The sequence below is a fragment of the Chanos chanos genome, chromosome 2, assembly GCF_902362185.1.
Source record: "Chanos chanos chromosome 2, fChaCha1.1, whole genome shotgun sequence".
NCBI lineage: Eukaryota > Metazoa > Chordata > Actinopteri > Gonorynchiformes > Chanidae > Chanos > Chanos chanos.
In genome coordinates this window covers 7,445,088-7,469,883 of record NC_044496.1, presented here as the reverse complement: position 1 = coordinate 7,469,883, position 24,796 = coordinate 7,445,088, and the positions used below count along the sequence as shown (strand labels likewise).

Below are 24,796 nucleotides of genomic sequence, written 5' to 3'. Positions count from 1 at the left end.
CACGCTCACATTTTGCCCTTTACGTGACTGAATCGGTAATGATCCATGAAAAACAATTGTCATATTTCAAGAGAAACACTATTTTCACCAAAAGGATGTCTATGGCCCAATTTCACGGGGATTTTGTTCTGGATGAGAACAATTCCTGTGCAGTACACAAGTCACAAACAAACATTTGCATTTATTCATTTACCAGATGGTGATATCCGGAGTAACTTATAAAAAAAAAGGAATATAGTATGGCTGGTGAATAAATCAGGAATATATACAGGTTCTTACAAATCTCCCAGGGATTGTGGATTTATTTGGATACCGAACTTTTAAGAGGTATTTGTTTACACATGAAAAAGTCTCTCTGGTTCTTCTCATTCCACCTTCCATGACCTTCAAATGGATGTGTCTGAGGCCCACATTGAGAGAGAGAGAGAGAGAGAGAGAGGGAGAGAGAGACAGACAGACAGGCAGAAAGAGAGAGAGGGAGAGGGAGAGAGAGAGAAGGTGAGAGTGAAAGATGGAAGGGATTGTCTTACTGTTGTGTCATTTGTCTTACAGGTCACCCACATGGTTTCAATCTGGCAGCCTGTACCGCATGTCTCCATGTTTTATGGCCCCTGGCCTGGCCAGGCTTGAACCACACAGGATGTGTTCTCCGCTAAGCCTGGGGTTAAACAAATGAGAATGCGTGTAAAAGCAGAACAAGGCATGTAAAGGGTATGCGTGAATGCAAGTAGAAACGAATCTACTCTTTGAACTATACCTGCAACGTGTCATTTTTTTTTCAGGCAACAGTCTTATCCACTTGTATGAATATATAGACAAAATGTCAAGTGCCTTTATGGAAACGAAAAACAAGGGCAGGTGTGTTAGATATTTGTCTTAAATGAACCCCCTGTTTCCTTTCCCGTCTCTCAGGCAAAGAACCTGATCACTCTTTCAGCTCCAACAGAGCTATTCACTTCTCAGAGTAATACTTCAGTGCAGTCTTCTTTCAGCAAGACCTCAAGCCATTGACACTGGACTCCTAAGTGTTTTCATGCTGGGAAGATTTGCATGATGAAGAAGGAGAATGGCGTTTCTTTTTAATATCCTGTATTTAATATTAAAAAAAAAACCCAAAAAAACGTTTTCCTGGTTTCTTGGTCTGTTTTTGACTTTGGTGTGCCTTTTTGAATGCTCTCTCTTCACATGGCATTGTAATTCACCAAATCTTGTAAAAAGTGCTGTGTGACCTCTTTTAACTTTAATTCATGTAACATTGCTTACACACATTTAGAACATTTCCTCACTTGAAAATACCGCACTATTCTGTGCCACAGAAATTTTGAATCACATCTTGGACAGATGTTAAAGAGCACTAGGGTTTAACCAAATGGTAGATGATGAGAGAGTGCCCTTTTGATCAACGTCTTCCCTCAGATGTCAAAAATGCATGGCTGCCTTCAGTAAACAGTGTCTCTCAACTCCATTGACTGCAACACTTTCCTTGTGAGTGACAATCTTACTTTGTTTGTAAGACTGTGTCAGCCTTAAGTAAAACATTGCTTTTACATTTAAAACTAAAAGAGAAACCATTGTAATGTGGCCAGCACATGTTAAAAAAAGGTTAGAGTAAATATCTCTAAATGACTACATGGTTTGTGTTTGGACTTAAGAATCACTGTAAATTCGTCAAAGTACAGACTTGAAGCAGCCTCAGTCTCTTTGCCCCTGGGATCCAACAATGGCTTTTCAATAATCATTTCCAGTAACCACAATGGAAACAACTCAGAACCCAATGAGAACACCAGCTCTATCTCGATGAAATATGATCAAAAGCTATTTCCAGTTAACGTGTTTGATATCAACCTATCGTGACCTATAGATAGAGAAATTCCTCATTGATCCTCTTGAAGGTAGAGTTAGATGTATTGCAAAAACCTTTTGCCAGTTCCAGGAATGTCAACATCTTCCTGGATGTTGCAGAGGGGGAAGGAGAGAAGAGAGGTCCTCTGTCCGTTTCCTGTGATGTTGGCCCCTAATGGCATTACCAGAAGTTTGCTCTGCATACTTTCACTGGTGGAGTCATTAATTCAAGGCTCCCCATGAGCTCCCAGTACATGAATACTAACCACCAGAGTCTCCTGTCTACTGCAACTTGCCACTCAAGCCTTCCAGGCTATAAGGACACTTTAACTGCTTGGAGTGGACTTTTAGAGAGTAAGACTTCAGTGGTGTTGAGTGTGAATTGACAAAAGCCATAGAGCTGTCTCATTTATTTTAATTTTCAAACTCACCGTGCCATCAGACACAACGTCTTTTGACAAATATGCAATCACAAATTGACCCCTGTGATCTGTTTTAGAGCAAAACCTAAATCAACATGGGGTATGATTTAATCAAAAAACAACCATAAATCCTTTTTGCTGTCTGAGATCCAGAGATGAGGTAGATATGTTCTGTGTCCTTAGCCCTGTCAGGTTGCTAGGAAACGGACAAACCCTGTGTGTTGTTTACTTGTATCTGTTTGCCAACCCCCCCCAACCCACCCCCCCAACCTTCCAGCTGCTTGTTTTGTGAGAAATAGCTGACTTTGAAGATCAACTCACTATCATAAAGTTGCCTCTTCCAAGTACGCCTGTAAAGTATACAGTTGGGAAAATAACACTTTTACAGAAAGTCCGACTGTTCAGACTAGAGTTGATATGAGGTACTCTGTGGTGTGTACTTGTAGTGTGTATAGAACAGGAGAACCATGTCTTCCTGAAAGTGTGAGGTGAATTCAGACAAGCCTCATCACAAAACACTCTATAGGATGTCCTGTTCCATGGTGCTGCAATTAAGACAACCTTCAAACTTATACTGTGTCTACACATCTGATACACCTAATATTGCAATCAAATCACTTTGTGATATAAATAACAAAATCATTTTGCCAAAATTTTTACAATTATTTTACATCTAAGCATAGCTGCTGTTTTGCACCTGTCTGATGTTTGCATGTCAAATTTTAAACAAATTTTCTGTATATAGATTCTCTAATTGACATAATCTTAGCCATTGCTTTGTACCTGAAAGCGCTAAATTAATAGTCTCTCACTATTTCCCTGTCATTATGGGCTACTGTTAAAAGAACCACTGAATGAGCAATGTTCTGTGTTGAAAGAGGTTTCTGGGCTCCAGGCTCTGAACACACTTAGCTACATCCTCATTTAACTTCATCTTAATGATCTCACACCAAACCAAATTACTGTGATGCAGGAAATTCTACAATCAGAGCTCTGGTACACACATGAGGTAAGATTTTATTTATGGTGTTGGCTTTTCCATTGGAGCAAACATTGCTTCAGGGTTCTGCCCTGGAAAACTTGGACGGTGGGAAACCAGCAAGGCAAAGATCTTTTATGTTGAGGATCATGGAATCACAGATTTATGGAACTAGGCCCAGTGTCACCTAACATTGACCTCAAGACTCTTCCCCTGTCCAGGTCTGAAAGTTGGTCACAGAAGGAAATTCTCTGTCTTGGGTCATGTCTTGTGGCTTGGTAGCCAGGCCCCACGGTTAAATCTCCTGCCAAGCCAGCCGAGTGGCGCTTTTCCCTGCCCTGCTGTCTTCCCTGTAATTTACACAGTGTAATGAGTTAATGAAGGTCATTTTGGAGAGATATCAGACACTCGGCACGGTCCAGGAATGTTTAGAGTCATGGTGACAAAGTGTATATTAAGCGGTCGCTAAAACATCTTGAAGCACTTGTTGTCAATCTTTATGTAACCATGGTGACTGAGCTGCCAATGACAATATGAAATTCTGAACGGCCTAAGATGACCCCTCCAGATGACCATAGATCTATTTAAAGCAGTACGTTCTGAGAGAATTGTGAGCTCATCATAAAGTGGTCTGACAAAATTCTAATATTGGAGAAGTCTGTTTCATCAGAAAGATGTGAAGAATGCTTAAAGTCAGACTGAGAATAGACTGATTTCTTATCAGAGGCTGTGATAATTATTGATCACTTGCATCTCTCCAGTGGGTTATACACTTCAAGTGAATTTGGATTATCAAGGACCTACAGAAATACTAGAGAAATACTGGAACCAGACTATGAGGCATGTGAAAACTGGACTTAGTATAAACATTGGGTTCATCAGTTCATTGTCAGAGACTGAGCTGTTGTTGGTTTGTATGCATTTGCCATAATTGTGTTTCATAAGATAAACAAGTGGGCCCATGTCTCTATAGTGGAATTTTTCCAGTCTAACACAAGGGTACAAGAGAGAGACTAGTTCTGACGGCATAACGCTAGGTGTTGCTTCCAGAAAAATTTCTTTCTTTGAATCTTTGGCAGCAGTTTGGCAGTCTTTGGCAGTAACTACTTACTGACCAGCCAAGCAACGCACTACATTTTCAGAAGGGATTAATATCTATCATTCGCTTTTCTCATAACTGGAGACTTTTATTATCATATTTACAATAAAGGCCAAATGGTTTCCGAACCATTTTGATCATAATGTCGTTTCAGTTATATCGCTTACATCACACACTGGCAAAGCTGTGCTTTTTGACAGCTGGTGGCTTACCTGAAAAAGGATTTCACATTGCAAGCTTTTAACAGTAACCTGAGAAAATACTTGTCGCCATAGAGCAGCTTTAATATCCAACACCATGTCAAACAGACTATCAAATCCACTGTAACTATGAACCATAACTATATCACCATCAACATTCCAGTCCTTTCAAGAGTGCAGGTGACAGGTTTGATTAATAAAACAGTTGTGCAGTAGTGCAAAGCACATTTCCTTTTAATGTTGAGAAGCAGTTTGTTACAACCAGAGAGAAAATGAACTGGAGATTTGCTGCTGCTTCAAGACCATTTGTAATACATTATACCCATGCATTATCTTCTGTTGAGAATGTAAGCTAAACACTTCAAACTTGTTGATGACCCTCAACTCACGTAAAATAATCTTAATGGCAACTTTACACTCACTTCAAACCTACAACTCTTAAGAAAAACACTGGAAAAGTAGTCTTTAAACAAACCTTTACCTGATTAAATAAATAATAAAAAAAAAAACATTCAGACTTCCAGTTGAATCATAGCTCAGAGTCTGCAGTAATGAAAGCAATTAATAATTGGCACCGAAGCCTTTGAGCCATATATATATATCTTGGATCTTTGTGCTGTGTTTGATACAACAGAGTACACAGCACAGACATCTTATTCAAGTTGATTTTGATGTTGCTCCAGATTGATTTTATACATGTATAACAGGGATAAAGGTTTTATTGGTTGAGGCAGCTTTGGATATTACATGTGAAACCCTCCAGGGGTCAATTCTAGGTCCACTTCTATTGTCAGTATGTCAGTGTATGTGCTCCCCAGTGGGTAAATTCACCTGAGCGTGGTGTCAGTTTTCATAGATATGCAGACCTCTCTGCCGTGTCTGATGATGCTGACAACTATAATACAAATCTTGAGTAACTGTTTGGACAGACATAATGGGTTGGATAAGCAGCCAACAGGATGAAGATGAGACTTCAGAGAGGAAAGAATGTTGAAGATCAATTAGCCATATTTCTAAAAGAATGTCTGTAGAAGAAACACAAGTATTGTTAAAGATCATTACTGAATCCCTAAATGCCCTGTAGGTGGTTTCAACTGCCAATTTGCACAAAGCAATATTGTAAATATAAGAGCTGACAGATCTTCACTCCTAATTGACCTGATTACTGTAACTGACTTTTCAAGGAGTGGTCTAAGGAAGCTGTTTTCATAATGTACATTATTCATAATGCTATAGTCAGAATTTTACAGAACACAGATGTTCTCACACTGCTTGTTTACCTTCTCTTTTTCTGAGACTGATTTTGAAATACCTAGTAAATTTTCGATCGCTTTTATGGTTTAACATACGAACACTTTTTTCCTGAGTGATTAGCCCTCTGCGTTCTATATCTGAGTGAACACTTAGCTTGCTCTGTTCCAGCTTACCCCCCGCCCCCTAGACGCAGACACACACACACACACACACACACACACACACACACACACACACACACACACACTGAAAATAGAGAGGAGTCTTGCTGTTTTTAAGCACCAAACATATGGACTTTCTCCTTGACACATCAATAGTGCAGCTCACGAAGAATTTTCCAGAGCACACAAAAAAGTCTGCATGCAAACCTTTGAAAACAACATAAATATGTTCATTATGTGTGTGTGAGTTTAATGAAGATGAAAGATTGTTATATAAATATTTGACTTATTGAATGCCCTCTTCGCCCCTTTCATTATATGCATGTTTGCACTGAAATATCTATGTGTCCTCTTTAAGAGAGCCAATAGTTTATTTTCCTCTTATGGTTTCAATTTTAATGTTTCCTTTCTTTTTTCCCAAAATTTACATGCTGTATTTTACCTTTGCCATATAGTTAAGAACTTCAAATACAGAAAATGCATGGAAAGTATGAACATAACAGTTGTTATTATTTTTAGTGTTGGCCTCTTTGTTGATATGAAAAGTGAAGGACTAGCTCAGAGATGAAAGAGAGCAGAGAAAAATGACTGCGAGAATGAAAGGGTGAAGAAAAACAAGAAGACCTAGTGGAATAGTAATGAGGTCACAAGAGTTGTAATCCTTTGGCCTAAAAGTTAGAGAAGCGGGCTTGGGTCCGAAAAGTTCCCTGTTCGATTCCCTGGTCTGGCAGGAAACATCCACTGCTGAAGTGCCCTTAAGCAAGGCACCTAACCCCCCAAATGCTTCATGGTCCAGGACAGTGATGCGTCTGAAGTGCAGTGGCCACTTACCACGATCCTGAGAACACCCAATTTGGTCCGTTTGAAGACAATAAAGAGAATTATTATTATTAAAAACATGCATGGTGTTGAGTAATTTAATGTTTTATGTATGTAGGTGATCCTTTTTTCCATCGTGTGCTAATGTCCCTAAAATAATCAAGATGTAATATGTTCCACAAAGGAGTTCACTTTTCCAGTGTAAATGGACTCAACATATGAAAGGAGAAAAATCATTTATTATGTATTCTGATGTTGTCTGTGGTTTCAGTTGATTAGTGACAGGTTTATGGGATCTGGAATGGGAATCAGGATATTGTGAATTTGTTGAAACTGTATCCAACTATGAGACGAATAATCACTGGACTCTATGACTCCTCTGTCTTCTCTCGGTCTCCTGAAACTTCATTGTTTCTCTGCTTCTCTCTTTCCCTAAATCTGGTTTATATGATGGAGAAATAAGATATCCAAATATGGTCCTTGTTTCAGGAGTATGCTCTTTGTTCCACCCCTCCAAAGATAAATGGTACAAGCTTTGCCATCTCATCTTTTCAGCTGTTCTGTAATTGACCTCTGTCCCGCCATACGAGAGTCTAAGTTGGTGTTACACAGCTGTCAATCATGTGTACATTTTTTTCATGTGTTTTTGATGGACTGGATGCATTGTCTGGACTGTAAGCCCATGATTGGACGATAGATCAAAGTTTAGCTTTCACTGCAGCCATTTACCAGTGTGTATTTCTTGGCTTTCTCTTGTGACCACTCAGTGTCACAGTGTTTATCAAAAGAGCCAATGGACAAGATTAATTAGCACTCATTGAAGTTTCCCTCTGTGTGCGTGTGTGTGTGTGTGCGTAATACACATTTGCTTGAGTCAGAGGGAGTTGGCTGCTCCCTCGGGGTTCGTTTTTAATAAATGACTGTTTTTTTGACCCCGGGTCTAAACTGTTAATGAGAGCAACTTCAGAGAATTTTTTTGTTGTTGTTGTTGATATTACGTTAAATGACATAACGCTTGAAACGCGTGGCTAGACACCAGTGTCAGAGGCTAGCATCTTACTGAGTATTTTTCAACTCAACTGTAATTCATTATCATAATGATTAAGAGGTGGGTATGACTACATCTGTGTACAACGCCTGTACACAATGCAACGTTTGTGTACGTTTCTCTGAATATCTCAGTGACATCATGTCTTTGTTCATACTCGACCAATCAATTTTAAAAGCACTCGTACCACAGTAATACTCTTCCAGATGATGAGTGTAGAAAAGTTACGTAATCCGTATAACTGACTGTGACTGGGGCAGTGGATGTGTAGCTGTGATTCTGACTACTGTTTTGAGAAGGGTTTGCGCACAAAATAGCTGACTCTTTGCTTGGTTCTCTTGGTCAGTCTTAAGTGGTCATAAAAATTGAATGGCAATTTATAGATTAAGTTCACACATGCTTGCATCATCTCTACGAGAAAGAATCGGAGCAATTTCTGCCATAAGCTCCACGTAAAAACTTTATTGTATTGTAACGTGAGTTTCAATAGTGGACCTAAATCTTTCCCAATTCAAAGTCCGTTGGAGACTCCTTTTTAATGAGATTAATTCTCTTATCAGCAAGCGGAGTTTCACAGTCCTGATTCTCTCTGAACAGGAGCAGGGGTGGAGAGTAGACTCATATTTGTGGTTTCCTCAGTCTATCATCTGGTTTCCTGTGAATGGCACTGCGCCGACCCCTGAGCTCAGAGCTGAGCTATATAAGAGGGAGAGCACGACCCAAGACAGACTCAGCATAGCTACTATACTCACAGCATAGGAGTATCAAAGCGGGGAAAGACTGGGGTTACAGCTCACAGAGCAAAGACGTTCATAAGTGTATGGGCATTCGTAAGGGTAAGGCTTGAGTGTTAGATTCTGTTTCATTCTCACATTACGCACTCTCTGACTTTGTGATATACTGATTTGGGGTTTTAATGCTTTATTAATATGAGTGTTCTGTCTTTCTGTCTTGATTCAGCGGAGGGGGGCATTGTTTTTGATATTGTGGGAAAAAAAAGTCAATTATTAACATTTTGATTTGAACACTTAAGGTATGTTTTACGTCATGCCTTGAATGTTTGTTACTTCCAGCTGACTGATCATATGAATTTGAAAACGTATATTTGGGGGCGTTATTGTGAATCTTTTGTTGGACAATAGCAAACTACAGTGCTCTAAATAGCAAGAGTTTGTAGTATTTGTTTCTTTGGCTCTATGTGTGATAATAATTATGGAATATATCACAGTCTATTCTAGTTCTGTAACTGTAAGAATGTGTGTGTGTGTGTTTGAGAACATATGGAATAAATGCATGTCTGTATTTTCTTGCTGGATGTAGGGATATTTTTATGTTCCCTTGACACACAATGATGGTTCTCACAGCTGTGGTTCTGTGTTATTCGAGAGCAGCTTGTGTGCATATCTAAAACACACCTTAGCTTTAGAAGCATGGCTCTTTCAGGCTCTTTAGACTCAGTGACCAGTCATTTGAGGGTCATTTTTCAGCCTGACCTGGTTAAATCAATTTATCACAGCAAGACTGAAAACACTGCTTTTGACATCCAACATGTAATCAGATTAATTCGCCACATGAAACTGATTTAAAATAAATTTAAGTCACGAATGTTTTTTAACTTTCCACAATGATTAAGATACTCTTGGAGAATCCCTCACATTTTACACTACAGGACAAATTGCCCTATGATGAATTGACTAACGCTGTAGGGGGCAAATGTACTTTAGTGAAGAGAGGTAAACCCAAACATAATCTATCATCTGACTTTGTGTTTAATTGTATGCATACTCTTCTACTCTTGGGATTTGTTGAAGTTTGCATGAAGGGAAGAAAAAGCACATTAGCAAAGCAAATACAGACTTGGCATGATTTTTCTATACAAAAACATTGTGGTATGTTTTTTTATCATATGTTGCATTTACTAATAGCTTTAACTTTCTCTCTGATCTGCAGGGGATTTGCTGTGAGACTATAATTAGTGTTCAGAATCTGAGGGTCATTATCGGAGGTCAAAGGTCAGAGGTGACATCAGAGAACAGAGATGCACCACCTGTCAACATGGGCTTTTCTTCTCCTTCTCCTGGGAGTCACCAACAGCTTGGCTCAAGGTTTGCCTCCTAACATTAGTGATTTGCTCGCTTCATAATTTTGAAATTGACTCCCAGCTGGCCTGTGGCCACCTGGCAGGGTGTAATCTGTCATTGAAATTCACACTCAGATTCTGTATCCTTTGGGATGTGGCCTATGCAATTCAAAATCAATCATCGATTGGATGGGAGTCCAAAATTGTGAATTTTATGAAATGGGCAAAATCTTCCTTGACAAGTTTTCAGCTGGCCAGTCCGTAACATTAACAACTTGACGAATATCACACAGCGATTATTTGTGGATTACGGAGTGATGAGCCAGAGGCCTATCATTCTCAGAACTCTAAAGACGTTCAAGTGAAATCAATCAATCATAGCCGAGATTCAGACTGATCTGTTTTGAATTTCGTTTTGGCAGATTTTAACAACTGAAATCACTGATTGTTACGCAGTCAAATATCTCTTTAAGCAACGGCAATAAATCCTTGGGGGTGGGGTGGGGATAGATAAATAGATAGATAGACAAATAGATAGATAGATAAACAGATAGATAGATAGATAGATAGATAGATAGATAGATAGATAGACAGATAGATAGATAGATAGATAGATAGATAGATAGATAGATAGATAGATAGATAGATAGATAGATAGATAGATGTATTTTGTTAGAATAAACATCATTAGTTCCATGGCAGGATGACTGATTAGGGTTTACTGTATGATTATATTATCATAACTATGTTCATAACTATGTTATCATAATACCTTATGATAATATGATTACCTTTGATTATTACCTTAAATTTTGGATTACGGTAAACATTGGATACTGTTACCTAGAGTGACTCCTTCAGAATCCCAAAATGGAGGTCTCTGTGGGATAGTAACAGCTGCTTGCTGGCCACATGACCACAGAGATTCTATCCCTCTTCCTTTTTAAAAGCATTCACAATGAAAGAGCTCTATTATTGTTCCCAAATGCATGGGGTTATAAGATGCACTGTCTAAGCCAGGGGCGACTCAGACACCTGTCAGCAATTGGCTATGCTTAAATTTGTGCCAGTAGCCTGCTCTTATTATCTCTCATGTGTTCTACTGTGAGTGTTAAGAACAGATGGGTAGTGGGGAGTGAAATGATCTTGGCGAAAATCCTAACTTTTACTTGTGTTGTGTTAAGCAAAAGTACTGTGTCAAAAGTCATAACGTGTTCAAAATGAAAAAATGAAAATTTGTCAAATACTGTGAGAAAGTATCAAGGGAGATATGATTTTTAACAGCTGTGAGAAACTCTTAACATCCTGTGTAACTTGGCAGTAGAATCAGGTCCTAATTGCTCCATTTTAAACTATTTAAGCTTATAATAACACGCAAACGCTTTACAGAATTTCTTTAACTCACGAAAGTAAAAGAACTTCGAGTTCCACTTTTGATTCTCTTACCGTGATGGTGCACTGAACGACTACATTACCATGCAGCCAGTTAAGAGACAGCATGATTGACTGTAATATTTGATGGAATAATTTTCTAACTCTTTCTAATTTGTAACAAAACAAAATTTACACAAGATTACATGATGATGAAAATGATTAATGTTAGAGCTGACAGCTTTTCCTCCAATCAATAAAATCTGTTTTTATGATGTTTGTTTCTTCTTCTTCCCAGGGGTGTGGAGAAGAGACAGTATGAAGGCCAGTCCTACTCTTCATTACTCTGAAGGTATTCCTGTTCACGTACATAGCTGAAACAATTCAATCTGTCTTCTTAACACACGGATAGATATCTCAGAGAATTTATTATTATTCAAGATAAATAAAACAGTCAGATACGCATAAATGTAATATGCATGTACCTGCATGGCGCTATGGCTATCTTTACATCCAGATGATTTTGAGTGGACCACCTGGTTCAATGTGGATCACCCTGGGGGAAAAGGAGACTACGAGCAGCTTGACGCAATCCGCTTCTACTACCGTGCCCGCATGTGCGAGACGCCAAGGGCCCTGGAGGCTCGTACCACAGACTGGATCCCTGCACACAGAACAGGGGAGAAGGTGCATATTGACCCTGCTCTGGGCTTCTGGTGTGTCAATGCTGAACAGCCTCCTGGACGCAACTGCTCCAACTACTCTGTACGCTTTCTCTGTCCAAGAGGTCAGTGCATGAAACATATGTATTTAAAGAGGGTCAGAGTGTTGTCACTGATTCATTTTCTAATTTATGTTGTAACTTACTGTTGTAACTCTGTAAATGAGGCGACTACATAGGTAATTGCTGTGTAACTTATACATGAACTGATATTGATCAGTACTGTGCCCTTGTACTCTTATATTTCATTTAATGATGAATTAACTATTACACATGTTATAATTACGTCACCAGTGGCAACAAAGTAGTGTATTAGTGGAGTTATCATGTAAGCACAGCTGTGATGAACACTGTGGTGGAACGTTGCAGTCTATTTCCATAATCAAGTTTATTCCAAAGATCAAAAGGATCTTACTGACACACACAATTGACATGGTCTGAGAATATGAAATGCCTCTTAAGCTTTTCTTTCCTGCCCTCCAACAGACGCAGGGTCAGACATTACAGCAGCTTGGGGTGCCTGGTCAGACTGGAGTCCTTGCTCTGCAGCATGTGGTCAAGTATCTACACAGGTGCGATCCAGAACCTGCAGGTCCCAGACTAGTCGTGGAGAACAGCAGTGTAAAGGACCGTCAGTTGAAGGCAGATCTTGCAAAGGACCAGAGTGTCCAGGTAGTACATGAGAACATACACAATTTACAATGATCTGATCCAAAGTCATAAACATGTTTCTTGAGTCTGATGGTTTTTCCATACGGCTATTGCAGAATGCAAGCTTCAGTGTGTCATGGGCAGAGTGAATGCTGAATGTGATGCTTGCATGTGCGAAGACCACACGGTCCTGGGCTCTGTCCGCAGTGCTGGCGGACTCCCTGCTCCTGGGGCTCCAGTACTCCGATATGGTCCCAACCCCAAACTTCTCACTCTCACTGATCACAATGGACACTTCAGTATCCCTGGCCTCTGTCCTGACGGGAACACCACCTTGATGATTAGGCTACAAAACCACGCTCCTCAGTTAGTCATCATTCCCCGGAGCACTGACCGCATCTCTGTTCTTCAAATCAAGCTGGAAAGAGCAAGTAATGACTCAACAAGAACAATATTTTTGTGAATGCACCACTCTTCTCTCACAGATTTTGCTGTTTTTTGCTACATAGGGCAATAATTGATGAAGCATTTTACATTTGTTCATTTAGCTGATGCTCTTAGGGTGATATAAGGTTTTTATAATGTCAGAAATGGCACATCTCTGTAGCAGGCTAGGGGTTCCTATGCTTTCCGCTCAATCAAGAACTCAATCAGGAAAGAAATCCTGACTGAGCCTTGTGATTATTGGACAGTGTCCCTCAACATTAGGCCACTGCCCTGAAGAGTTCCTCCTGAAAGAACAGAATACTATAAATAATCTGACTTTAATAAAACCATGCAATTTAAATCTGATGATCTCTTAATAGGTTAGAAAAGTTTATACATGTATCCAGATTAAGTTGTACAGCTAGCTACACTAGGCTATTTGCTGATTCTTAACTGTTTGTATTCTACAGAGAAACTGTTGGTAGAGAAGAACCCTGAGAACAAGGCCAGAAGAGTGGGTCAAACCACCGCTTTCTGCTGCAAAGTGGCTGGTACACCTGGACCAGAGCAATACGAGTGGTAAGCTTACTATGGAAAAAGGAACTTTTGAAGAGTGAGTCCCTCCACAGTGTCGCAACAACTGCAATACATAGAAACGTCCCCAATTTTTCTCTGTTATACTTTGAGACTTTCTCATGAGAATACTGTAAGATTATAGTGACATCTGAACAGACATGGTTCAGGATAAGAGAACTGTTTAGCCTGATGCCCTTATTACCATAGATACAAAGAAAGCTTCACACCTTTGGCGCCACGTTACTGTTGGAGCCAAGAGCAACTGATTAAGACAAAATACAACCGGTAATGGGCAAATGGCAGCCATCACAGACAAAAGTGGACTTTATTAACACGTAGATTCTGATTTGCATCAAGCAACATTGAACACCTGTTGTCTGTTTGCTTCATGGTATAAAAGGCTGATCACGGTAACAGTTCTCTGAGTTAAGCTTCGGCGCAAGCAGACGTGCTGCCGGATTCCACCACCACCAAATAAAGCTTTTCTCCAAGCGCGCTTTTGGTCCGGTTTGTTTATTTGTAAAATCACAAGAAAATCCAACAATACTCTGTTCGTCTTCTCCAAGAACTGATACAAAAAAACCCAAAAATCAATCATTCAGTGTATCATTTTTTGTTAATGGAACACGATCTAGAATTTTGAAAAATCTTTATTTATTTATTTGTCTATTTTTAACATTTTACCCTCTGTTGTTGGCCAGAGCTAAGCCAATCCAAATCCTCACAGTGCTTTTGCAGACCCCGCTGACATCGTCGTGAGAAAACAGTCTTCCGATGCACTCTTTAATCCTGGCACATTATTTGCAGGTTCCACAACGGCACCCTCCTGGACAGGAAACAATTTCAGTATGACGAGACATTGGTCCTCAGAAACCTGCGTATAGACCAAGCTGGAGAGTACTACTGCAGAGCCAGCAATGAAGCTGGTGCCATCAAGTCCAAACCAGCTACACTCACAATTATAGGTGCGTTATTCAAGAATTATAGCAATGTACCTGAAAACCCACACATCCAAGCACACTAAGATACATTTTGTGGTATCGCAAGTAGAAAATGATGTTGCTGTCACTAGACTGTACTGGAGCTGACACCCAATTTTGCATTTAACATTCTAATTTTTTCTGTTTAAAACAAAGGTCAAGACGAACCATCATGCAAGCCCACACCGGAGTCTCATTTGATTCGTCTGCCACATGATTGCTACCAAAACCAGACCAACACTTTCTATTACGATGTGGGAAGATGTCCTCTCGCAACATGTGCAGGCCAGCTGGACAACAGCATCAGGTGCAAAGACTCGGTGGCATATTGCTGTGGGGTAGCGAAAATGGAGGAAAGACACATAAACTGTCAGGGCTACCAGCTACCGACTATGGTGGTCACCCAGTGTGGCTGCAAGAAGTGTGTGGACACCAAAGCCATTGTACGTGGGCGAGCTGTAGCGGCAGACACAGGAGAGCCCATGAGATTCGGGCACGTCTTCATGAACGGCATGAGGGTAAGCCGCACAGGATATAAAGGTACTTTCTCCATCCAGGTGCCTACAGAAACTGAGAGGCTGGTACTCACCTTTGTGGACAACATGCAGAAGTTTGTGAACACCACCAAAGTACTTCAGTTCAATAAAAAGGGAGGTGCTGTGTACCATGAGATCAAGCTGTTGAGGAAGAAGCCACCTGTAACCCTAGAATCAGCAGAAACCAACACACTAATGCTGGGAGAAGTGACAGGCCAGGATCCCATTGCTGAGATCCAGATCCCACCTAATTCATTCTACAGAGACAATGGGGAGGTATTTGTGGGTAATGTGCAGGCCAGTGTTACATTCCTGGATCCCAGAGATGTGTCCACAGCTGCTGCTGCACAAAGTGATCTCAACTTTGTAGGTAGTGAGGGAGACACACTGCCCCTTAGAACCTATGGGATGTTTTCAGTGGATTTCAGGGATGAGGAAGGTGGCGAATCTCTTAATGCAGGTGAAGTTAAGGTACGTCTTGATGCCGCGCAAGTAAAGATGCCTGAACACCTGAAAAACATGAAGTTGTGGTCTCTCAACCCAGAGACAGGTCTGTGGGAAGAGGAAGGAGACTTCCATGTGGAGAAAAAACGGCGAGGTAAACGAGAGGAGAGGACCTTTCTCATTGGCAACATGGAAATCAGGGAAAGGAGGCTGTTTAATTTAGATGTCCCAGAAAACAGAAGGTGTTACGTCAAGGTGAGGGCCTTCCGCAGTGAACGTTTTATGCCAAGTGAGCAAGTTGAAGGAGTTGTGATGACCTTGATTAACATGGAGCCTACACCAGGATACTCAACTAACCCACGTGCCTGGGGTCGGTTTGACAGCGTTATCACAGGCCCCAATGGTGCATGCCTTCCTGCATTCTGTGATGACCAGAGAGCAGATGCCTATTCTGCTTATGTCATGGCCAATTTGGGAGGAGAGGAGTTGGAGGCAGTCGCATCTTCTCCAAAGTTAAATCCAAACACCATAGGGGTTCCTCAGCCTTACCTGAACAAGCTGAACTACAGGAGGTCTGACCATGACGATCCAAGAGTGAAGAAGACAGCGTTCAGTATCAATGTAGCCAAACCCAGCCCAAACACTGCTGAAGAAGCCAATGGACCAATTTATTCATTTGAGAATCTGAAGGAGTGTGAGGAAGCCCCTTTCAGTGCTGCACATTTCCGATTCTCAAGAGTGGAGGGAGACCGCTACGACTATAACACCGTACCCTTCAATGAGGATGATCCCATGAGTTGGACAGAGGACTATCTGAGCTGGTGGCCAAAGCCAATGGAATACAGGGCCTGCTACATCAAGGTCAAACTAAACGCTCCCCATGAGATAAACGTCCGCTCCCGAAACATGGGAGGCACCCATCCAAAGACTGTCGGTCAGCTTTATGGCATTCGTGACACCCGCAGCATCCGAGACTTGGACCAATCAACAGTCTCAGCCGTGTGTTTGGAATTCAAGTGCAGCGGCATGCTGTACGACCAGGATCGAGTGGACCGCACTCTGGTGAAAGTCATCCCTCAGGGAAGCTGCAAGAGAGACAGTGTCAACGCAATGTTACAAGAGTACCTGGTGAACCATCTACCACTGGCCGTCAACAATGATACTAATGAGTTCACAATGCTGGCACCTCTTGACCCTCTGGGTCACAACTATGGCATCTACACCGTCACAGACCAGGACCCACGCACAGCCAAAGAGATTGCTCTTGGACGCTGCTTCAATGGAACTTCAGATGGCACCTCTAGAGTCATGAAGAGTAACGAGGGAGTAGCTCTAACTTTCACCTGTGGGGACAGGGAGGTCACCCGGCAAAGTGTCTTTCAAACCACCCAAAGCTTTCCAGGTTCGACAAATGGTGGCCGGCAGGGAAGAGGCAACAGGAGGCAACGAGGTGGTTTAGGAGCCCTCCGCAGCAGTCGAAGGAGGAGCACACGTAATCCTTTCAGGCGCAACCAAACCAGAGCCTAAAGAGCCTCCCATGATGTCGACATCCCATATTAAAACAGACACTTGAATGGCATTCACAAAGTGCTGAAAATGATGGTGATTTTGGGAGTGTAACAATTCATTTCTGAATATTTCCAAACGAATCACATTTTTAATATTGTCCTGGGTTTTTGAGATCAGGAAACAGAACTTCCATATACCGTAACTAATAATTCAAGTGGTATTGCTGATTTTTCCATTTTTCTACTCATTTTTACTGTGATAAGTATTTACTACTTGAATTGTAAATAATGGGATATTTATTATGCCTAACATATAGGACACTATATAGCCGTTGAAAATCCCAAATCCTGTTAAGATATCGGTGTTTTTCATGACTGATTGACTTACTTGAATCTTAAATGCAAGGTTTTTTTTTTCATATCATGGAAAATATCATTTTGCAAAGTAATACTTTGACCACTGATTTTATTAAATTAGATTCTTAAAAAAACACTGCTTGGGTCTTTGTATCGTCATGTTGTCCAATTTTAACATTTTTGTAAAGCAAACCTTTTCAAAGGTTAGAAAGAGAAAGAAAACCTAAAACGTTCCAAATCGCTGACAGCAGCCTGGACACAGAGTTTGTTCTGCCAATAAGCCTGCTCCACATCTTACTTAATACAAGCCTGCAGAAGCTATGATAAAGAGACCAGCTGAGAGAGCTAGCCAGAGCCCCATACACCTGTATTAATAGTAATTAAAATGACTCACAAGTAGAAAGCAAATCATTAAGTGAACAAAAAGCGAATTTTCAAACATACTTTGACAGCGGCTTTTCTCGCCAAAGGAGGAGATTCTAAAGATTGCAAGGTGAGAATTAAAGTTGTATTTCATAAAAATGCTTTTAAGTTATGTCACTCCCATCCATCCCTTTATCTTTTTTTTTTTTTTTTAAGTTTCACCGTTGCTCAGCATTTAGTGTACTTCACATATACTGGCTTCAGAAGCAGCTCTCTGAAGTTGTATTATGTGCATCTGATTTACATTTGGCAACCAAAACAAAGTTATAGATACTATATACTATTCCGTGGAAAAATAATCCACAAGAAAAGTAAGATACCCAATATATCAATACAGACATTCTGAATAGAATCATTTGCATAGAACATCACATTTGTTTCTATGTAACTGCAACTGCAAAGAGGCAACACTATTCCAACATGCTGCCTTAATTTTCTGCACTTCAACAAAATGGACATGATTTGAAAATGCACGATTTCAACGTAATACCATATCAGGCATTGTTCACTCAATTTCACCAGGACACTTGTGCTGAGATGTCTTACTTCATAAAGTCTGTTTTGGAGGCAATGTGGAAATACAAGGCATTTCAATATTTTTCTTTGTCACCAGGAAATCAATGTGGTGATAGATAGCAGCTCCCCGAAGAGTCGTTTTGACCGTTGATGCAGAATAAAGGATTGACACACTGTTCAGATTATCCAGGGATGGAACTGGATGGCAGAGGGAGACACTGCTACACGTCAGCGGGGCATGGGCACAGGGGGGTATGATAAGATCAGCCATCGTCACATGAAATCCTCATAGTCTTGGTAACTACCGTCAAATTCTCCGTAATCTGCCAGGTCATCTTTCATTTTGGCTTTCAAGCCACCCGTTAGAGCAGCTTTCTTCTTTTTCTTTCCCTTGGTTTGCTGTGGAGTAGAATTGCAATGAGTTATGAACAAAAGTACCGCACTAGCACAATAAACTTCTCAGTGATATGCCTTTTGTGACTACATGTAACAAATACAAACTGGGAAGAGTGTGGAAATAAAACTCTACAGCAACTGACAAGGGTGAGTTAAGTCTTAGGTGAAATTTTTCCACACTGAGGGGAGGGCATGTTACTGCTAATAAAACAGTGAAAAGGCGCCCTCTACTGAGCAAAAAGGGAGCTAGCACGTCATGAGTCTTCATAGAGAAATGGGTTAAAAAGGCTCAAGGAAAAGACACTCACGGACTGTTACTAATCTATTTTCCTTGAAAAGAGCAACTTGTTTGCAACATAAAAACACATTTGTAAACATTTATACAAAAAATCACTACAAATGTATACAAGACAACATGATGCACAAGGAAGACACAATGCCCCTGACATACAGCATATATGTTCTTGGGAATAAAGGGATAACAGAAATCCAAGTCCTCTAATTCCAAATGCATCACTGCACTATACTGAAATTTACGGACAAAAATGATGAAAACAACAGCCACAAACTCGTCATCTTGTTTTCCTTCTGTTTTCAGAACTTTCAACAAAGAGGGAATTAAGCATTGTTTTAAAAAAAAAAAAAAAGGCAGTTGGAAGAACAAACATGACAACTCACCTTTTCCTGCTTCTGTTTTTCAGAAAGTAGTACTGACAGAGATGTACTGATTTTCTTTAGATCATCTACTTCCACTGAATGAGAGACATGAATATTCATTAAGATTACGGTACACACAGCACACCATCTGATCTCATTTGTTTACATCAAAAGAATATTAACAAGAATCTGTGTGTGACTTTGTGGCTCTTTATGTCAGCTGAATTCAATTTAAAATGAATGATGTCCACAACGATGTCAACAAAAAAAAATGACGCAATATATCAACAAACACGGCACACAAAAACCCTTCAAAAAAACAAAAAACAAAAAGCATTCTCAATCATTAGAATATGATACTCACACGAAATACAAAGCTCACGGAATAAGGATTCCAAGAAGCTGGAGTAATGCACAGATTTGTCATACTGTGATATCTTGTCTTTCAGCATTTTCTCAAATACGATAAAGTCTTCTTTAGATGAGGGGCACATAGCATCAATTGTGGAGGCACTATTTGTAGTCGAACTTGCATTCTCAACTCCTACAGAAAATAAATAAATAAGAATTACTGGTGTGTGTGTGTGTGACATGAAGCATGCAAGCTTTAAGTATAAATGAATAGTTTGCCTACTTTATTACTTTCCAGTACTTGGTTTTTTTTTCTGTAAATATCATTATAGCCGTTGCAGGATTGAAGCTGTCCACCCATAAGCATCAAGTGATTTATCACATTCTCCTGCCAATTTCTTACTTTTCTATTTCACTATTTTGAATGTGCGTGAGAGCTGCTACTCCAAAATTAAGAGTTGTATATGCACAATTGTGCAGTCAGTCAATAACAAAGTATTATCTGTCATGCTACACCGACACTTCTGCATCAATGTCACAACTGTATGTGATAAACTGTTCTGCATTTTAACTGACATAATAACAATACTGCGCAGTTCCAGCGATGTTTGTTTAGAGCTCAAATTTCTGAAACTGGAAGATAACTCGTCAGGAGTCGTCTTCTAAGGGACAAATTTCCAAATGCTGCTTAGCCTTCAAAATTCCGTTTCATTAATTTGACTGCAAATCAAAATGACAGGCTGCTTTTTTCCCCCCATTTTCCTGTATAGGCACTGACAAAATAACACGACAAATATCTGACATGTGATTGACGATGCAATAATTACCGAACGCTTCTCTGGCCAGCTCTAAATCTGACTCTTCCTGAAGCTTCTTCAGCCTCAATTTTTCTGCAGCCTGTTCCTCTGCTGTTAGCTCTTTGGTGACCTCTGATTCCTGTACCTATTAGTGGATTTAGAAAGAAAAGACAGCAGTAAACATACACTTTAGGAACCCTTTTAAATTAATTATTATTTCACTTATCACTTGCAAACTTGAACATCCAAAGAAAACTACATATATGACTTGGACCACACACTATTATGATACCGTAAGAGTTATGTGTCTAACAAAAGGACATGTCAACAGAAAGCTGTAACTAGCCACATTTTAACACAAGGTCATTTTTTTTTCCACGATTGAGACTTGAAGCAATGACCTCAGCACCACTCTCAACCTATAATCACCTGTAATTTGTCACTTGATGCCTACAACAACATGCATGTTAATGACCTGAAGATTAGGGTATGTTGCCTTTAAATAATGAATAGCAAGTAGGCACGATTCAAATCGACAAAGCGTGTGATGACAATAGACTGCAGGGTAAGACAGATGGGTTATCTATACACACTCTGAATGAAAAAAGAGCTTACCTTCTTTCTCAGCTCCTCCTGTTTTTTCTTCTGTTGATTTTCTTTTTCTCTGATTTTATCACTTAGTTTTTTCTTTTCTGGGACTTTCACCTCTGAAAGAGGTAAGAAAAAACAAATGGTCACAACCTTGGAGACAGAGTGCTCCTTAAAAGGTAAAACTCAAACTCACTGTTTTTCAGGCTCACTCTTAGCAATGCGGAAATTATGAGCAATTCATGCATAAAAAAAAAATCTACACAGACTTCGACATAATCTAATTCTAGTGATCAGTATTGACCATATCTTCCTGCGAGATGCTTCTATGGGGACATGGGAACATGACTTAGGCAGGTAGACAGAAAATGAGAGCCTGTTGAGAGTGTTTCATTGCAAGTACCTACAGCCTTTATGAAGTTATTCCTCTTAAAAGTTAAAAAACTTCATCTTGGGTAAGATCTGCGATCAGGTCTCATGCAGGCGGTAACAGCAATAATCTTATATGCTCTTAGGCAGAATGCCACAACACAAACGCATAACAAACCAAGACAAAAGTATCTAAACTGCTGAACCGTGAATTCTCTCCAAATATTCTATCAGCAAATTTCAGCACCTGTTGTCTTCTCCTCAACCTTCTTTTCCTCTTCCTCGTCCTCATCGTCCCAGTTGTCCTGCACATGGAGGTAGAGACCAGGAACAGACGGAAAAGGTCAACACTTTCAGAAGCACGGAGGCAAGATCCGTTTCATTTCAAAGCCATGCACTCAATGTCCAAGAGGCTATTTGCTTGACCTTTTTCCAACAGCAGAACTATTTAATGATCTTCATTTGGCCAAAACACTTCTTGCTTCAACTCATGTGTTTCCATGTGAAGTTGTTAAAATCACAATTCAAGCAACATCCCAACAGTAATTCGTTTTCATCAGTAGAGCAGAGGATAGAGAGAAATAACAATTACTGTTAGTCATCAAACACAGCCCTTCTTATATGTGTTAAGTAAAACTGTAGATATTTAATGACATCATTTTTCAGATTTTCATTAGACCTTATGGCACGCTTAATAAGGCCTGACATGGTATGTACTTAAAAGAAGGCCACTGACTTCGCGCACACATTGATATGCTGGGAAAGATTATATAATAAGCCCGCTGCTGTGCCACTATCAATGTTAAAGCTCACTGTGTTCATAAGAATCCCGTCCCTGAAAGTTATAGAACACACAGGGTGGAAACTGTAGAACACGTCCATATGGTAGTAGCCATGCTGGGACAAGCAAAAGGCACTGGCTGACGTTAGTCTTTTCTAGAGCTGAGCTTAAACAAAGTTACACACTGAGAAGCTTCTAATCGGTAAAGCAACAGAGGCTTCTAGATCACAGGCTTTTTTTTACACAAGGTATGTGTAAAAGTTGTAAGATACAGTATGACTCAACCCAGTCATTCGACACCGGCTCTTACGGAGCTTTCCCAAAATGACCTGGAGTTTAGGATAAATTCCAATATCTGTATTATTTACACAAGGAGTCTGGTTTCAGTGTAAAACTTTCGCACAACGTTTTCTAATAAAGTATTGAACATTATATACAAGTAAGCATGACACATCCTTCCATTAAAAATAATCTACGTTCTATTTAACTAAAATAACGTTACGTGGAAAGACATCCAATTCGAAAAACTCTTTAGACGTCTAAACAGCATTCAAATACACACATTCCTTCTGCCCACATGGCCTGCCAGAGTGACATTTTGTCTATCAGCAGTTCGTATAGTAGCAGAAAATATATACCTACGGTCCATTAGCTACCTATGCTAACTCTATTCGGAATCATGACAACGTGGTAGGAGATGGGTAGGGCTGGATACAAGTGAACTGTCAGTGAGGAACACTCGATTATTACTATCAGACACCAAAAGTATAGAGAAAACAGACAAACAGCATGCGCCTAAACCGATTCTGTCCTGCCGAACAGATTGGTGAGATGACGAAATTGCTAACTGACGCTAGCTTAGCTTAGTTTAGTTTAGTAATCCGGCTGTCTCTGTAGAGTTAGCTTAGCAGGTAGCAAAACTACGAACATTCACATTATGAGGGAGTAAATACAACTGCCAACGTTTCCATCTACACGACTCAATCATTAAAATGATAAAGTGCTGAGAAGATCTGAGATGAGAAGGGAGATATGAAGTTAACGAACAGTTAGTTTGCTTGATAAACGTTAGTCAGCTACCTTCACGTCTTCATCTTCGTCTTCGCCTTCCCACTTATCCGACTTTTTGACGGGCTCAGTTGGCTCGAAGTTGTCAGCGTCTACAAAGAAACGTATAACACACTTAAGTGAGAAAACTCACTAAAAACGTGGGCCGACATGTTCAGTTACCGCTTAAAATATAACATCTTTAGTCAGCTTTTGATCCTCACCCCAAGAGTCGGCTTCCGCCATCTTGACTGTGTGTGTGAGTTTGCCAAAGTGTGTGTGTGAACTGTTCAGAAACGCATGTGGGAGAGACGGTAAAATCTTTGCGTGGCTGGAAGCAGCAGGAAGTGGCAGGTTTTGTGGCAGCCGGATGCTGCCAGTAAAACCGCCAGGGTTTTCTTTCGGTTCAGAATCAGTTCATTCCATTTATGAAATATTAATTGGTAATATGTCTCAGAGTTTTTAAAATCTTAACTGAAAGATCGTAATTCTAACAGTGTAGTTATTTCAGCATCACGTTTTGTTTGACTGAATGCATGGGTCACTATACCTAATAAGTACCAGCGCTGCAGGTACACATGTGCGCTGTTAGAGGGCATTTCAGGTATACACTGGTGTCTAAAACTCTCCAGTGTGGAGAACACTGGTCTTAGCTTGACAGACATATCCCAGCTCTGGACATATTAATGAACACAAGGCATGAGCTAACATAAGTGTATAAAGTAACCTGGATGTGGGCCTGAAACATCAGACTTGGATATTGTTTTCTCTCTCAAACAATAAAACATTCTAGAAGATGCAACACTGATGCCAAGATTATAAAAAAATGATTTAAGTCAGCAAGTGACTGCTATTAAAACACCACTGCCCATTAAGATGCACGATCAATTAACGAGCAGTTTGAGAATTTATAACTCCAAAGTTTAGAGAGCACAACATGGACAACAACTGCAGCATAAGAGAGATCTAATGGGCCACTGCTATAACAGCCTTCTCTTATGAAGGACTACAAACAAAATTTCTCTTTAAATGAATACAAAACCTCCAGTCTTTTAAGTTTTTGTTTCTTAGAAAATTGACATCAGACTGACTTGAGCTGCCATCATAATACAAAGACCAATAGGTATATTCAAGAATATGAATAGTCCAGATTTAGGGTGACTTAATATTTGTGTTTGCTTCAGCAGACCATTCAGTTTGCACTGACCTTTATTTCTGCTACAGATAATTTTGTATGCAGAATCCAAAACTTCAGTTAGTTCAGAGCAGCTTCACTCCAGTGCAATCAGTATATATATATATGTGTGTGTGTATGTGTGTGTGTGTGTGTGTGTGTGTTTATTTATATAAATGAATGTGCCTAAATATTATTTAAAATTTTTTTAAAAGGTTGGTAT

At 40.0% G+C, this 24,796-nt stretch overlaps 2 protein-coding genes across 3 annotated transcripts; one reads left to right on the top strand and one right to left on the bottom strand.

The window, feature by feature from the left end:
* Window positions 1–9,819: 9,819 nt before the first annotated feature.
* On the top strand, window positions 9,820–17,136 carry cilp (cartilage intermediate layer protein, nucleotide pyrophosphohydrolase). The gene is made up of 8 exons (XM_030794145.1): window positions 9,820–9,929; window positions 11,574–11,627; window positions 11,793–12,068; window positions 12,483–12,671; window positions 12,764–13,078; window positions 13,544–13,652; window positions 14,457–14,614; window positions 14,786–17,136. Exons 1-8 carry the CDS (start codon window positions 9,863–9,865, stop codon window positions 17,134–17,136), a joined length of 3,519 nt encoding a protein of 1,172 aa, XP_030650005.1. The 5' UTR covers window positions 9,820–9,862.
* Window positions 17,137–17,566: 430 nt separating this feature from the next.
* On the bottom strand, window positions 17,567–23,677 carry eif3jb (eukaryotic translation initiation factor 3, subunit Jb). 2 transcript variants are annotated; one of them, XM_030764699.1, is made up of 8 exons: window positions 23,624–23,677; window positions 23,433–23,512; window positions 21,819–21,876; window positions 21,230–21,321; window positions 20,645–20,759; window positions 19,831–20,010; window positions 19,488–19,561; window positions 17,567–18,812 (listed from the first exon to the last, which is right to left on the bottom strand). In XM_030764699.1, the coding sequence occupies exons 1-8, from the start codon at window positions 23,643–23,645 to the stop codon at window positions 18,687–18,689; spliced, it is 747 nt and encodes a 248-aa protein (XP_030620559.1). In that variant the 5' UTR covers window positions 23,646–23,677; the 3' UTR covers window positions 17,567–18,686. The 2 variants fall into 2 exon arrangements, with proteins under 2 accessions (XP_030620559.1, XP_030620560.1); XM_030764700.1 differs by having other exon boundaries at window positions 20,645–20,753.
* Window positions 23,678–24,796: the final 1,119 nt, after the last annotated feature.